The sequence below is a fragment of the Triturus cristatus genome, chromosome 2_1 (genome assembly GCF_964204655.1).
Source record: "Triturus cristatus chromosome 2_1, aTriCri1.1, whole genome shotgun sequence".
Lineage (NCBI taxonomy): Eukaryota > Metazoa > Chordata > Amphibia > Caudata > Salamandridae > Triturus > Triturus cristatus.
This window is the reverse complement of record NC_140581.1, coordinates 660,680,721-660,696,226: the sequence shown is the minus strand read 5'-3', so window position 1 is coordinate 660,696,226 and position 15,506 is coordinate 660,680,721. Positions and strand designations below refer to the sequence as shown.

At 41.1% G+C, this 15,506-nt stretch overlaps 1 protein-coding gene across 2 annotated transcripts in view; it reads right to left on the bottom strand.

The window, feature by feature from the left end:
- Positions 1–15,506, bottom strand: part of FER (FER tyrosine kinase) — a 1,023,934-nt gene that overhangs the window by 266,036 nt on the left and 742,392 nt on the right. For both annotated transcript variants that reach the window (XM_085632578.1, XM_085632580.1), the window contains exon 16: positions 6,512–6,635. In XM_085632578.1, coding sequence (XP_085488704.1) covers positions 6,512–6,635 — 124 coding nt within the window. The remainder of the gene's footprint in view (positions 1–6,511; positions 6,636–15,506) is intronic.

Below are 15,506 nucleotides of genomic sequence, written 5' to 3'. Positions count from 1 at the left end.
CTTCAATTTGCACTTGGGGAATGCTAACAACATTACATTTTTGTAAAATTTTAAAAGCTTTCCATGGTACAGAACGAATAAAAAACTGGGGTAAATGTTTGGGGAAAAGACTAATAAGCTATGTTTATATTAGCAACACAAAAAGTCGTTTTGCACTGATTGCTGGCAGGAATGTATCCTCTCAATCTTACTATTACATCAATAGACCGAGCTATCTGACTTTCTCCATAGAGAAAACCAACTGTCTCACTCAAAAGTACACTTTAGTGTGCAGGAATGCAAATTCCAATAAGATTATAAAAATATTTATCGGAATTGCATTTTATCTCTATCGAGTTAAGTTATATTTAACATGAAAACATTTAAACGTCAATTGGTCCAGTGGGAAATTATGTTGGAGTTTGTGCTTCCTTTCTTTGGAACATTAAGATAATTGTTTAGACAATGGAAAATAATAAATAAACCGCTGCACTAACATTGTCAATCATATTATACTGGTAAGACAAACACTCTGGAGCTTTTATTTTTTAAGAGTGCTATTAAAAAATGATATCATTAAATACAATTCGCTGCTTGTTGAGCACGTTTATGTACGCCCTTGCAGTAGGGGTGGGCGGAATTTGCATAGTCGCGCTACGCAAAGCTCTTCGAAATGGTAAAAAATCTCCGCGAGCAGGCAGAAATTCCGCGAACACGCGGAATTGCTTGTTCGTGATGCTTTTTTCCTGTTCGCGAACGCTGTTTGCATGCTCGGGGGAAAATATCTTGTGAACACGTATTTTAAGAATGCGAACAAGCAAAAAATTCCGTGGAAGGCAGAATTTTGGTCAATTCCACGTTCTCCACGGAACGCGAAATTACCCAAATTCCGCGAGAGGAACGGAATTTACCACCCAGGCCTACCTTGCAGAACATAACTGAAAATATGTAAAAAGCAAATGCTCTCTTAAACTAAAACATCTACAGGCAAAGCCAACAGGTGTCTGCCGTGATGCCTATTGGCCTTGCCCATGCTTTTTTCTCCCTTAAGCGCTTGCTGCATATACGCGTGCATTCACACGCGCCATCTTGGAATGATTTCTCATTAGAGAATCATTAAAACATTCCTAGATCGTTGCCGCGCCTGCGCACTCAGACTACCATCATGGAAATTAATAAAAACAATTTTAAGATGGTTTCCCAGTGCACGCAGCAGAGACAGCACGAGAGGGCTGGGGAGACTAGGGCTACCAAAACAGTCCAAAGAGAGTGGAGCGGCTGAACGGAGGGAGCAGGGAGATGCACAAATTGGACCCTCATGCACTGCAAGTCAAATTTATGATATTAGCAGCGGGAGAATAAGACTCATGCAATCGAAAGAGACTGAGGCCGAGTTGCTCCTTGGGCGGGACACACAAGGAAGGGAGAAAAGCCACTGAACCAGAAGAAGGGAACTCGGGGAGAAGATCCATTCAATTACGAGCAAGGGCGGTCCCAAAGTCCCCTCCAAGCTTATACATTATTTTTTATTGCCAAAGCTTTCAGTAGGTGTGACCAAAAATACAAGAAAGGACAGTATACAAAATGCGGTTCCTTTGCATGATACGGCACGATTTGCCCTACAAGGGCAGCTCTTCAAAACTATAAAGGGGACTCCAAAATCAAAAACATAGCATGCGGCACCCAGGAACAGCAGTATGTTTAGTGTGCGTAACCTCCACCCACAGGGCATCCCTTTGAAAGTCATATGGAGGAGGACTAACTACTACATAAAAGCATCACGGTTGAAACGTATCTGTATATCTCATCGACAAACAAGAAAAATCAGAGAAAACACTGAAGGTTACAAGTGAGAGCAATGATTGTAAACAAGAAGTTCATAAAATCTAGGACTGGAATAAATGTACGAATTACGATAAACCTTGCTGTAAGACTCGTCAACGAAGGATCACGAAAATATATGAGAATAAGCCGCAGTGATAGTTCAGCGCTAACAAAAACATTCTCCAGCCAGCATGTTAGAATTGCTACAACCAACTTTCAATCCATTTAGCTGAAAAATTATTCTGTCTGGGTTGGTAAAACTGTAGGCCGCGATCTAATACAATAAACACTACCTTAAGGACATCCTTTTAGCTGGAAAATGTTTCTGTAATTTACTGCGCTTTGCTTTTCCAAGAGCCCATTTTCCTGACTTAATAACTCTTCTTAAAGAATGGAATTACTTTCTTTGCACATTTTAAAAGTTAAACAAGTAATTTGCTACATCAAGGACAAACACTTGGTGAAGTACAAAGTGTTTTCATTTTTTGGATAAATTTGTAACCCTTTTACAAAACAATATATTATTTGTTAAAAACCCTAGCCCAAACAATTTAGATTACATTATTCTGACTCTCTTGAGAGTGAAACCACCAAATTAGCAAGGGTTTATGGAGAGGTTTACAGAGGCCCCACAAGCACTAAGGCAACATATTCTTAGCAGGGCAACAGTAAATAAATAATAACTCCAGAACTGCGATTGTAAACAGATAAATCACATTTTCCACATCCGCACACCTTAACGTAGTCGACATTTGGTGGCAGGCAATTTCGCCTAAATGCCAAGCCAAAATGCCCAAATGCAAAAGAAGTCCAATTTGCTCTGAATTCCTTGGCATAAGTTGGCAATTCGATCTTCTTCTCTCTTCTATGAACATGTCAATATGGCAGCTGAGCCACAGAAGTAGGATTCTGGCCACAAAAATTGTTCGAGCCTGGATATCGGCTGTGGTGGTGAAAGGAACTGTGGGCTAGATGTACAAAGTGTTTTTGTGTTCACAAACGGGCTGCAAATCGGCCCGGTGCAAATAACAAAAATGTTTTTTGTAATGTAATAACACCTATTTGTGATTCGGTAACGTATAAAAGATCGCAAATTTGGCCCTTCCTAATATTGAATCGCAGTGGTATACAACAATGATTTCCAACTGAAATTCAAGTAGTGGTAACCCATTTACAAATGGGAAAAGGGTACCCAAGGGACTATTTCCCTTTGTGAATGTTTGTAAAAATATTTGTTTAGAGCAGGCAGTGGTCCCGCAGACCACTACCTACTCTTCAAAAATAAAAATAAAACTTTTAATTTTTCTTTTTGAAAAACATCTCGTTTTCCTTGAAGGAAAACGGGCTGCATTCAAAAAAGAAAAAAAAATGCTTTATTGAAAAGCAATCACAGGCATGGTGCTCAGCTGGCCCCCATCTTTGTGATTTTTGCAATTCCCAATGGGTCGCAAATCAAGATCTACCTCATTAATATTCATGAAGTAGGTTTATTTGCAACCCACTGGTAATCACAAAATGTGTAATACACACATTTGTATGTGGGTGTTTGCGATTGCCAAACAATAAACTGCAAACATGTGCTATTTGGTATTCGCGAACGATTACCTACGTACATCTTGCCCGATATCAGTATAGTACAGGTCACAAATTCTCAAAGTATTTTGCCTGTTGCAGCCTTCCTTGTATGTTAATAAACAACAGAACTGTCACAAAACAGAGCAAAGCCATTTAACTTAAATTCAATAAGTGGCAAACTTCGATGCTCTGGTTGTCTAACAAAGAGACTTTTTGCCAACTGAATTATTAATTAATTGCATACAAATGTACAAGAGTTCACATACTTTATTACGAATGTCAGTGACTGGCTCGACCCCATCCAAAGCAGTTGTCAAGGAATTGGTAATTATGGTTTTATCAGCCTTTTAGCACATGTACATAGTTTTCTCCAAGAGAGGAAACCTTTCTGTAGATACTTACCGCTTCAAGGAGACAAGTGAACATGTCCGTAAGGAAATGCCTCTTATTGTATGGTCACCCTCAATTTCTGGACTGATGCTGTTGGTTTTTTGATTCTGTGAGTGCACTGATGCCTGTTAACAAGACCCCGGTGCCTGTGCTCTTACCCCTAAACTGGTATGTGGAATTGGATCTTACCCAATTGGGTAAGCTAACTTATCTGTAAATCCCCAGTAAACGGTATTCAGGGTATACGAGTTAGAAGGCCCCCCTTCGGATTGCAGCATATGCTGTGACACCCCGTTTCTGACACGAGTAAACCGAGACTCCCAGCCTGCCATTTGCAGGCTGGAAGAAAAGTTTAAGCTGCTATCCCCACTTTGCCGTTTAAAGTAATGGCAAAGCCAGACTTCCTACTGGCATATGTGTATATCATCCCTATGGCAGGCCAATCGAGTTCTTAGGCAAGGGGCAACATATACCACAGGCAGAACCTTACAATTGTACATGTTCTGATAGTAAAAATGGCAAACTGTTGTTTTTAACTGTAGGAAAACGTGGTCACTCAATCAGTGAGTGCAGAGTTACACACTGACCCCCTAAGCTGTGCTAATTCTGAGATGGTGAGAACAAAGTGGATCAACTAAGGTATCAAAGAACTTGTTACACTGAGCCAGACTTGATTCTCAGGTTGTAAATAACGTAAGCAGCTGCAGTGTGCAACTTTAGCAAAGTTACCTTTAGCCACTGTGCCCACACAGGGTCCTGTCACGAGACAGCTTTCTGCCCACCTGGACAGATGTGCTACCGACTCCCAAGAAAGGATAGCACAGTGGCATGCTCTGGAAGGAGTTGTCACCTCCCTCCTACAGGAAGCTAAACGTGTTTGGGCCCAAAAGGCTAGCTTCAAAGGAGAAGCTGCCTTTGAAGGGCAAATGGGTAACATTTGGGAGAGGGGCTGCTCCATTGTTCAAGCAGACAGGCTGGCACTAGGTCCAGGAGAGGGGAAACCAGTTGCCAAACCAGTTTTCCAGGGGTGTGTAGGTCCCTTGGTAGCCACACCTATGGGTTGGGCTAGGGAACACCACATGCCGGGAGAGGGGTCCTGCCATATTGGAAGTGGGCAGAACAGTGCATCCTGCGATGCCCAAATGCCACACTTCGCAGGAAGTCGTCATCCGGTGGAAGAGAACCTGGTAGCCCATTGCCTACCAACCGCATCTTGCTCTGAGGGCATTCACTGAGCATAAGTAGGGCACTCAGATGTCGGCTGGAAGAAGAAATGAGTAAGGACTGCCCTGCCTTACTGTGAAACCGGCAACCAGAGGCTGCAGCGTCGTGGACTGGACCTTCTGCACCTTATGGCCAGCAAAGGAGAGGGACTGAGTCTGCTGCTTCCTGCTCAAGAAGAAATCATCTCCAGAGCCCAAAGTCAGCAGAGTTCAAGGGCTAGCTGACTGGCCTCCTGTTCAGAGCATAAGGATGTAATATAATTCACTTGGATGAAATAATTGTTTTAGATGAGATCAGCACAGCCAACACCTGTTTCCTGTGAAACTACTTCCGTACCAAAAGTTGCGACCACACGGAATATCTATCAATTGATAAAAAAATGCACGTAGATAATGTACGGATAAGTAACAGGAAAGTGGAGTCACTGATGTGGTATTGTAATCCACCAATCCAAGAAGAAGAAGGTGTCAAAGATAAAGACTCGCTCCATATACAAATAGAAATTCAGGGTGCAGAGTTATCCTGGGTAACCCACAAATCAAATTGATTTTACCTGCATAGTTTGCTTATCCAATACTTCTAGCACCAATTCCCCCCACATGCCCGTCCCTGTTTCTTCTTCCCACTCCCACTCGTATTGGTTTACTCTCCCCCTTCCCAAGTAACACTAGGAAACAAAGTGCTAAGAAGCAGCCAATTGCTGGCTGCTTCATAGAGCTTTTTTGTTTAAATGCTCCGTTATCCACACCCGTTACCCATCCCCAACCCTTACCACATTCGTACATGAATAACTGCTGTTAAATAGGTGAGTTAATTAAAACTTCTCCAACTTAAATTGTTTGGCTGAGTCACTGACTTTACTTATTTAATGAACAGCAGAGGACTACTGCCACATTCCTATACTTGGCTCAACTCTGCGGGAATGTGAGCACTCTAAGGGGTCCTCTCTACAACCTGTACTTTACATGGGTAAAACGATCTGGTTTTTAGTTCTCCTGCTCTAGATGCATGAAAAATTGGCACAAAGGGAAAACAAATATGAATACCTGATTTCTAAATCAAAAAGTCTCACACCAACTTGCAGACAAGAAGAGCTCCAAAGACCAGAAGCAAGAACAACATTTCAAATAAGGTTTCTAGGTAAAACAACGAGTAATCGTTTTTCAAAACAGACTTGAAATATAGACCTCCATCTTAGTGGTCATGGTCTAGCACCCTGTAACCACTGACATATTGATTTTATTAAACATTTAGAAAGTTATTAGCTGAATGGCCACCATGACACAGCGTGCTTAGATACATGACAAATGAAAGAAATATAGATTAAAGCACACAGCAACTATTTTTCTACTGTGGTTGGTTAATTCTAAAAATACAACTGATAGGAAATACATTCCTCATTCAGCTATGCATGGTTAAAAGATACACCTCTTAAATATGCCAATAAATGATGGACCTAACTCATTAAAAAGACCAAGAAACACAATGTATCTGACTTGCCGCAAATTATATTACTTACCTGTGGATACAGTTTTTAGATTCCAGGTAAGCCATGCCAGCAGCAGCATCCACTGAAAATTTCACTAACTGTTTCGTTTTTAGATCTTCTTTCTTTTTTCTTAGGAAAGTGAGAAAATCTCCACCTAGATAAAAATATAGATGGTCAATGACATAAGATAGTTATATAGAGAAGACAACAGGTATAATTCACTAAAATTATTCTTGGTGAGTATCACTAGACATTGTAACAAAAACAAAGGTGAATAGACACATACATAGAACATTACGAGTTGAAAGAAACTGGTATGTGAAAATATTTGTATTAGACTTCTCACATTTTTCTTCAAATGAGTAACTTAAGAGCTTACTTAAGACAGGCTGGTTTATTTACCAAACTGGTACATGAAAAAGTAATGTATGTAAACTCAAAGTAATTTACAAGGGAAATCTGTGGATTATCTATTGTAAAATCTTAACTGTGATGGTGAAACTATCGCATATACATAAGCTTCTCTGTTGCGTCAAGACCATCTACAAATTATCTGTGCCTCCTTGGAAAACAGTAGCACTAAACCCTACTCTTTGTCAGAATTACCTGCATTGTCTTTCTAAACAGTAATGTAGTAAGTTACAAGCAGGGTTAGGAAGAAAACCAGAGCTGTTAATAAAGAATATTCTGAGAAAAATACCACAGCTTGCTGCCTTCCATGGGGACTCCACACCATAAAGCCTTTGCGCGGACCCTCTGAACTGCATAGGTCTGTCTGCTCTCTTCATTCAATAGTGCCTCCCATCATTTTTGGAACCCTTCTTTATTCCCAATACTCTGTTTTCCGCCCCATTCTCTTTGGTTTTAATATCATTACATATTGTGGGCTCTTTTTGAGGGCACTGGTAGGGAACCATAACTGTTTTTAGGTCGAGTCTAGCGGCAACGCCCATGCGCTGCTCGCTCTGCGAGGCATGCTGTAGTAGAGTATGCTGTGGAAGCCTCGCCCACTCTCCTCCCATATTTGTATTTGACTTGTGTCATTGTCCTTGGTAAACGCTGGCTTGCGATTCATTATGAGGCTTGCTAGTCCCGCCTTGGTACCGTTTTGTTTCCATTTGTTGCCGTCCATAAGGACTGGACCTTTTACTTCGCTTGTTACACAGCATGCTTTATCTAGTGGGTGAGCACTATTTAGTTTATTGACAATGGCGGCTTCTTTTTTTGTTGTATGTGCATTTTGAGCGTGGCTCCCGCTTTAGGGACTCCACGCTCAGTGTACATTTTATTTTTAAAAGTTCGAAGTTGAGCATGGTGCCCGCTTTAGGGACACCGCGCTCTGTTTATTTTCTATTACATTGTAATTCGGAGCGCGGCACCCGCTTCAGGGACACGGAGCTCTGTTTGTTTATTTTTATTACTATGGCGGTGGCTTCACTGGTATCCACACACATACCTTTTAGGTACACGGGCGCCGTGCTTTGTTTCAGTGCGGCAGCCGCTTTCAAGGTACAAAAACTTGAGATGATCGAGCAGGGGCTCCCCAACGAGTGAATACTTCAGCCGCACTTTTGTTTTGGCTACGCACATACCTTTTATGTACACAGGTGCCATGCTTTGTTTCAGCGAAGCGCCTAATTTCAAGTTAAAAAAACTCTAGACATGATATATTTATAAACATGACTGAGCAGGGGCTTCCTACGGCAAATCTTTCAACGAGAAAATACTTGAGCCGCACTTTTGTTTTGCAGTATAGTGGCCGGGCTTTTATTTTGTTCCAAAAGGAGAAGCTCAACTACCACCATTTTTTAACAACACTTCTCAGCACGCTGCCTATTCTACGAGAGCCACGCTTTCTCAAAATCAGCGTGACTATTGTAGCTCCTCCCATCTACGCTGCCGGGTTAAGGAGATTGCCCTTTGTAGTCGAATGGGGCCAAGGTGATCAGCTGCTGCTGGCCTCAGACCTGCGCACCCACCTCCACTTCTACCCTGCAGCAGCTGATCCACCGCTGTCCACACTGCGCTGCAGCATTGTGGACAGAGAGAGCCCCCTGGGGATAGTAGTTTTATTTTTCTTGCATTTCATTGGTGTTTGTTTAAATTTCTGTGTAGGAACCAGCCATTTGCCATTCATCCTGTCCTTTGTTCTCGTGTTACTCTTTCCCTTTGTTGCTTTCTTCCTTGTCTTGTAAATATTGCGCTTTTGTAAATGTATCTTTTCATGTAGCGCTACAGTGGTAATAATGGCGTGCTTTTGTGTCCGCTACACTACTTAAAAAAAATTATTTATATTACTTCTTGTGCGTGTCCGTTACGTTGGTAGCACATCCTGTCGGACAGATGAGTTGCTTAAGAAGTGTCCCACAGGCCCGTTGCTGAGCCTCCCCGCCTCGTAAGCATTTCAGTGTTCTGGGGCTTGTAGTTTTCCGTCCCCTGCCCCTCTCGTTACTTCCACCTCGCCTTGCTTGTTGCAGTCAGCCATCTACAGAGAATTAGAACTGCAGAAACTGGCAAGTTACAGACTTCTGTGGCACAGCAGAGTACTGTACCATGACTGTGCAGCATGTTGATTATACAGGCAAGGAAGGGTGTGAGGGAAAGACATTCTGGTGTTTGTGTCACGCTCATCTGAGCTCTCCAAGCAGCGGCTTATTTCCTGCACGTTCATCTTTGCTGCCTTGGTTTGCAGGTCACCAATGTCTCTATTACTCATCATAATTGTACCGCATAAAGCTTGGATGACGTGTGTGTGACTCATGGAACATGACAACAGGCCCATGTATCAATGTATCCCTCCTATAGCGCGTCCTGCGGAGCTGATGAGATCCCGAGGAAGGGCATAATTGCTTAATCAACAGATATCATGGGCAGTGCCCCGAAGACCCTCAACACTCTGGTGGTGTCAGGGAAATTCATACAGCAGTCCCTTGAGCAGACCAGGGGTCAGTTGAGCGAACCAAGGGGCAGCATCTGACTCATCTCTTTGTCTTCCACTTTTTGTTCTCTCCCGAATTATCTAACCTGTTCTTTCAGCATTACCGAGCATTGAGAACAGACTAAGGAATCGGGGGACGCACCAGCTCAGAAGCGCCACAGGTGTTTGCAACATTATATGATGTAATCCTTTGGATGACAACTCGTAAGCAAAACAATCTTTTTCATTCTTTTTCCGCTGTTAGCAGACAATTGCAGTGAAAGGGCATTTCGTTTACAATTCTTCAAGCAGAGCTTTATTGTGGTTTGTTGAACTATTTCCAAGAGCATCCATTTTTAGGTCTCACTTAGTGTTGCAGCGCATGCGCTGCGACGCTCTGCGAGATCTATTGTCGTCGGGTTGCTTTCGGAAGTGGGGTGGAAGCTCCACCCATACATTTGATTGGCGCGCGTCACAATTTATGCTGAACCCTCGCTTTTCATTGCAAGTGAGGCTTGTTTGTTCCCTCCCTGTCTCTTTTTCGGCTCGCCCACCCGCACTGGATATTTTGCTTGCGCATGGCGTATCTTATGCTTGTGCACGGAGTCTCTTCCGCCTTGTCCAACGCGCATGGTGCACTTTCAGCAGCAGCACTTTGTTTCATTCACCTTATCCACCCCCTGCATAGCAGCTTCCCCTTCCCTCTGCTGATAAAAGGCCGAGCCTAGTTTGGAAAGGCACATTACTATTTTGTATACTAAATTTTAACCACAGGACCTCTGCGATTTCTGTATTCAATTTCTCACGTTCTGCTGCAGCTTTTCTTTTATTTGTTATTTTTTATTTCAACAGTCCTTGAACTCGCTGATCACTTTTTTTTTTATTTGAAAGTGACTTCTTACAGAGGCGCCTGCTGTGTTCTAAACTTGTGTTTTATTTTTCACATTTTTTAACTTTGACTACGCGTGGCCAAGAGCACATTTTCCCGGATGCCGAACCGCTCCGTGGTGGCCGTCTTCTTCCTCTTCTCTCTCTCCTTGTCCTTCCTGTACTTCATCTACGTCGCACCTGGAATAGGTAAGACTTTTATCCATGCTGTGTGTTGGTGTTTGTGTTCATCTATGGAGTGTCTCCTTTTTAGGGCGACTGTGTGACAGGATCCGGCACCCCCTTCGATCAGAGATCCAAAGTCAGACCACAGAATGCAGCAGAGCAGATGTAAATACTTTTGGAGCAAAAATGTCCTGGACACCCACAGAGCATTAGATGGATTTAGTAGATGCATACACAGAGAGCAAGCAACCCTCTAGGCGATATGTTAGGAGTGGAAATGTGTAGACCGGTGGGAGTTTGAATCTCTTCTGCGGTTACTTCCACAGAATGCTCTGCCGAAGGGTGTTTATTTGTTGGAGGGGTAAACTATAATAATAATGTATTTATTGTTCAGTTAATTAAAACCATAACAATATTACAAACACTATTTAGAAAAAGAGCAAATTGCATAAAAGTTAAATTTTCTCTAAAAACGTCTTCAAATATAAATAATTGTAAAAGTATTCTTCATGTTTTATCATTGCTCCGATTTAGCTTTCAGTTCTTGTTCATGAATACATAAAAACATAATCAATTTACAGTTCATTTGGGGGTCGGTGGAATCCAGTCCTCCTATAATAGCTGTTCTACACGACTATAGGCCTCTGTCCAGGAATGCTCGCCGTAATATTGTAGTTCATGCTGGTTGCAGTATCTTACAGAGGCATACAAGATGAACCAAATCTTCCTTTTTATAGCCACAATGCCGGCAGTTTTCGTTTTCCTTATGTATCCCATGAGGGGCATCCGCAAGAGTAAGGAACTGTCCAAACCTTAATGTTATTAATTTTCTTTTTACGTAGATAGAGAAAGTGCAGTCCAAATAGGCCGCTTGTTTCAGTGTTTTATTAGTATTAATCACTGTCCAAGACTGAGTTCTTTAAAAAAAAAATGCCTTTATCAACCAGCAGCGAGTGGAACTTTGCAGCCTTATTTAGTGTTAATTTGAATGTTTGGTAGGGCATATGTTTGTTACAGAGATCAGTAGTGCAGGTAACCTTTAACAAATGTTCCAAAAATGTATAGGCTGGCGAGTGTTTATCCTGTTCCATTTCCTGCCATAAAGATTTGTTAAGACTATTATCCTCTACATTTTGTTTTATCTGATACCATACTTTTATGTATGTGTAGAGTCTGCCCAATGCTTCGTTCAGTAGCCCAAACTCCAGGCGCCTCTGTGCCGGAGAGGCAGTCTTCGGGAGCTGGAGAACTTTTTTATAAATTCTCGTTATTAGTTTTTTTAGGGTTTCTGAATCCGTCCCATGCATATGGCGTATATGATAGTGTTGGCAGTGCTTTAGCTGAAATAGTAATTAATAATGGTTTCAAAGAAGGTCCCTTCAAGTTTCTTTGCAAGTGTTTTAAGGGCAAATGTTAGGGCCCCTGCTTGCTGCGTCATATATTTTTTCTGGTCTCGAAATGATAATTTATCATCAATATAAAATCCCATATATTTGTAGCATGCTACGTTCTCCAGTAGATTACCTTTTAATCTAATGTTGTAATTCGAGGCTGTTCGATTTGTATTAAGCATAGATTTGGTTTTTAAAAGATTTAGTTCCAGGTCATTTACCAACAGATATTCAGAGAGTTCATTTAGTAGTCTTATCAAGCCTACCTTAGTCAAGCTTAAAAGGACGATGTCGTCTGCGTAGGCAACATGCAACAATTGTAGTTTACCCAACTTCGGTGAATGTGAATTAATTTCATCTAGCTTTCTTGAAAGGTCTGAGATGAATAAATTAAATAGGTGCGGAGCCAGTACGCACCCCTGTTACAGTCCCGTGTTGGTATACACTTTTCTGGATATTCTAGTTCCATTTCCAAGCTTCACGCGTACCCAGGTATCTGTATAAAACAGCAGTAGACCCTTCAATATTCTATCCAGTATACCCCAGGATTTTAGTTTAGATCACATGAGTTTCCGGTCTACACTGTCAAAGGCAGCTTTTAGGTAAATGTAACACTGGTGAAGATCCTGTTTTCTGCTTTTGCATCTTTCGGCAATCATTGAAATGGACAGAATATTTGTGATAGTTCCGATGCCCTTCCTAAATCCTGTTTGATTTTTTGGTATTAGGTTACATTCTCTTGACCAGTCAGCTAGGTCTTTAAGGATTGAGACAAAATATTTGGCTTCAACGTCCTGTAAAGCGATTAGCCTATCTTTCTGGGATTTGATTGTTAATTTCTATGTCAGTGTAAAGTTTCCCTAGGACCGAGCTCCAGTACTCCGAATCATATTTAAAAGTAGCCTGGGGAATGCCGTTAGGGTCAGGAGCGCCGTCACTTTTGCCTTTCTTTATAAAGTTTGTTATTTCTTCTGTTGTGTAAATCGATTCCTTGGTCTGTGACTTCAATTCATTCTCGATCGTCTGCTTCACAGTCGGCAATTGGCAAGTGTCTATGCCTTGGAGTTGGTTTTCTTTATATTTATCCCTGAGGAAATTAACCCATTCCTGCTCTTGTATATACAATGTTAAGGCGTTTCGAGGTCTCGACAGGTTGTTTATTTTCTGCCAAAATGTATTCAGATTTGAGTGTCTCACATTGTAGATTAGTTTAGACCAGAAACTCTCGGCTTTCACTTTTTTAAATTCCCATATTCTTTTTTTGAATTGTTTTCTCAGTTGTTGAAATGTTTTCCAGCATAACCCCTTGGATTTATCAAATCACAGTTTCCTTTGTGCTTTTCTTAGTTCTTTCTTTAGCATTTGCAGATCATTTGGTAGATTTTTTTGTCTGTTCAAATCTTTTAACCCTAATTTCTGAGTCTTTCATTGTTTCTGCTAATTTATTTTAAAATTGTGATAAAAAGCTTGTATTCTATTAATGGGTTCTGTTGTTTGCTGTGCCAAGAGACTCTTTATTGTTAAAAACAAATCTGTTTTGTTTGCATTTGTTCATTTCAGACGTTTTATATTAATTTGGGTAATTTCGCCCTCTTGGTCATTAGTAAGATGACATATTGGTGTGTTTAAGTTAAAGATGACGTGCTGTATTGAGTGATCACTCAAGGTGGTATACTCTATGTAGAAGCGAGCTAATGTTGGCAACAAAGGTAGGATTAGAAGTGTGAAATCTAACGTTGAATGCGCCCTTGGACCGTAATACGTTTTTTCCAGTGGGCGATCTTCATTGGTTCTTCCGTTAAGGACCCGCAAACCTTGGAATTCAATATCTGCAACTAGTTGCTGACCAATGCGATCCACACGATAGATCTCTGTGCGATGTTGCTGTGGAACACACCAAAACGAGTTATCTGCTGTTAAGATTTCATCTTCATCCGGCGTAAACATCAAATTGGAATTAAAATCTCATGTTACTATTAAATTCCAGTTCGGCTCACTACAACGTAGTCTTGATATTGTTTTGATTAAAATTGCATTTTTCTCTTTTTTTTCATTTGAGCCTTCGGTTGTGTAGTAGTTGATTAGTAGCATCGTTTTACCTGTACTTGAATGTTGATCTGAGAATTTTACAATTTGTATACTGGGATCCGGAGATTTCAACTGTTCCGTTCTCATTTTTAAAGCGGTCGATATATATACAATCAATCCTCCTACTGCCCTACCATAATGCTTACATTTTTCCGCAGCTACTGTATAGTGGGTATAACCCACTATCGGAATCTCTTCCTGCGACCAAGTTTCCTGCAGGGCTATTATATCACAATCTGCCCACTCCTTAAGTGGGAGGCCTTCGTCAAGCAATCGCCTGGCTCCAGCTATGTTCTAAGATAGCATGTGTATTGCATTTGTTTCGGAGGTGGTAACCATAGCTCTCTTGTGTCAGACGCCACATTTGTTGTTCTATATACTGGGTATAGCCAGTTCCATTGATCTTGATTTTGTTCAGTCTCCCCATGTGTTCCTTTTACTGATCCGTCCGGGGTCTGGGCAATATCACTCCTGCCCTTTGCATTATGTAGAATTTAATATACCTGTGCAGGAGGTGTCTTATGAGTTGTTATCCTTTTCGTGTCCTGCTTTTCAATTTCTTTCAATGGGAATGGATAGCGAGGTCTTACCGGTTCTATTAATTGAATTCCCCAGGCGGAAAATTGGTCAGAGCTGCTTAGTATTAGTGGTGCTAACTCCGGTGTCTGCCATGTAGTTAATGTACGTTCTTTTATTGTTTTGTTTTCTCCTGGAAGAAATTGGACTACTGCAAGATTTGATGATTTTATGTGTTTTAGTTCCTGAATTTCAGCCATGAGTTTCAAGATATTGCCTCCATTTAAGATATCACAATTTTACTGTGTTTCATATTCTGGGGTCCATATTAGCTGGTGAGCTACCTGGGCACTAGTTGTCAATCCCTTTCTTATATCTTTGTCCTCCATTATCTTAATCTGAGTTTTAACTTGGTTGGGAATGCAGATGCTTAGTTGACCGTAAGAGGGACATTGCTGCTTGATTTGTATAGGATTTAGAGGTGATGCTATAGTACATTGAACGGCGACTTCTTTTACTGAGTGAAGAGATAAGGAAGTTGTGTTTACTTTCTCAGCATATGTAATTGTCCCTACAACAGATTTCCAATCGTTAGTATGAGTAGGTTCACTGGTTACCACTAGTTCCGCTCTTAGCTCGAGTGCTTGACAGAGTAGCTTACTTTATTGCAACTCGCCGTTTTAAAGTGTTTAAATTATCCTCTTGATCAGCCTTATCCTTTCCTGCTTCCTCCTTATTTTCATTTTTATGTAGGCTTGTTGATTAGGACAAATCATGTTTTCCAGGCTTATTGCTATTAGCTACAATTTGTAATTCTTTATGTGATCTATTACTATCTTTTGCATTTGGATGATTCTTGCGAGCAATCCTCGGTTTCCTTTGTGATTGCATTATTAATATAATTTCTGGGGGCTTCCTCTTTTTCTTTATTAGTATCTTTAATTTCATTACTGAGAGTGTTTGCATTACTTATGGCAATATCCTGTGTTGGTTCAGGACGATGTTCTTTTTTGGTGTTCATCTGCTGCTGTTGTGAGAAAGATGGGATATACTCTTAACT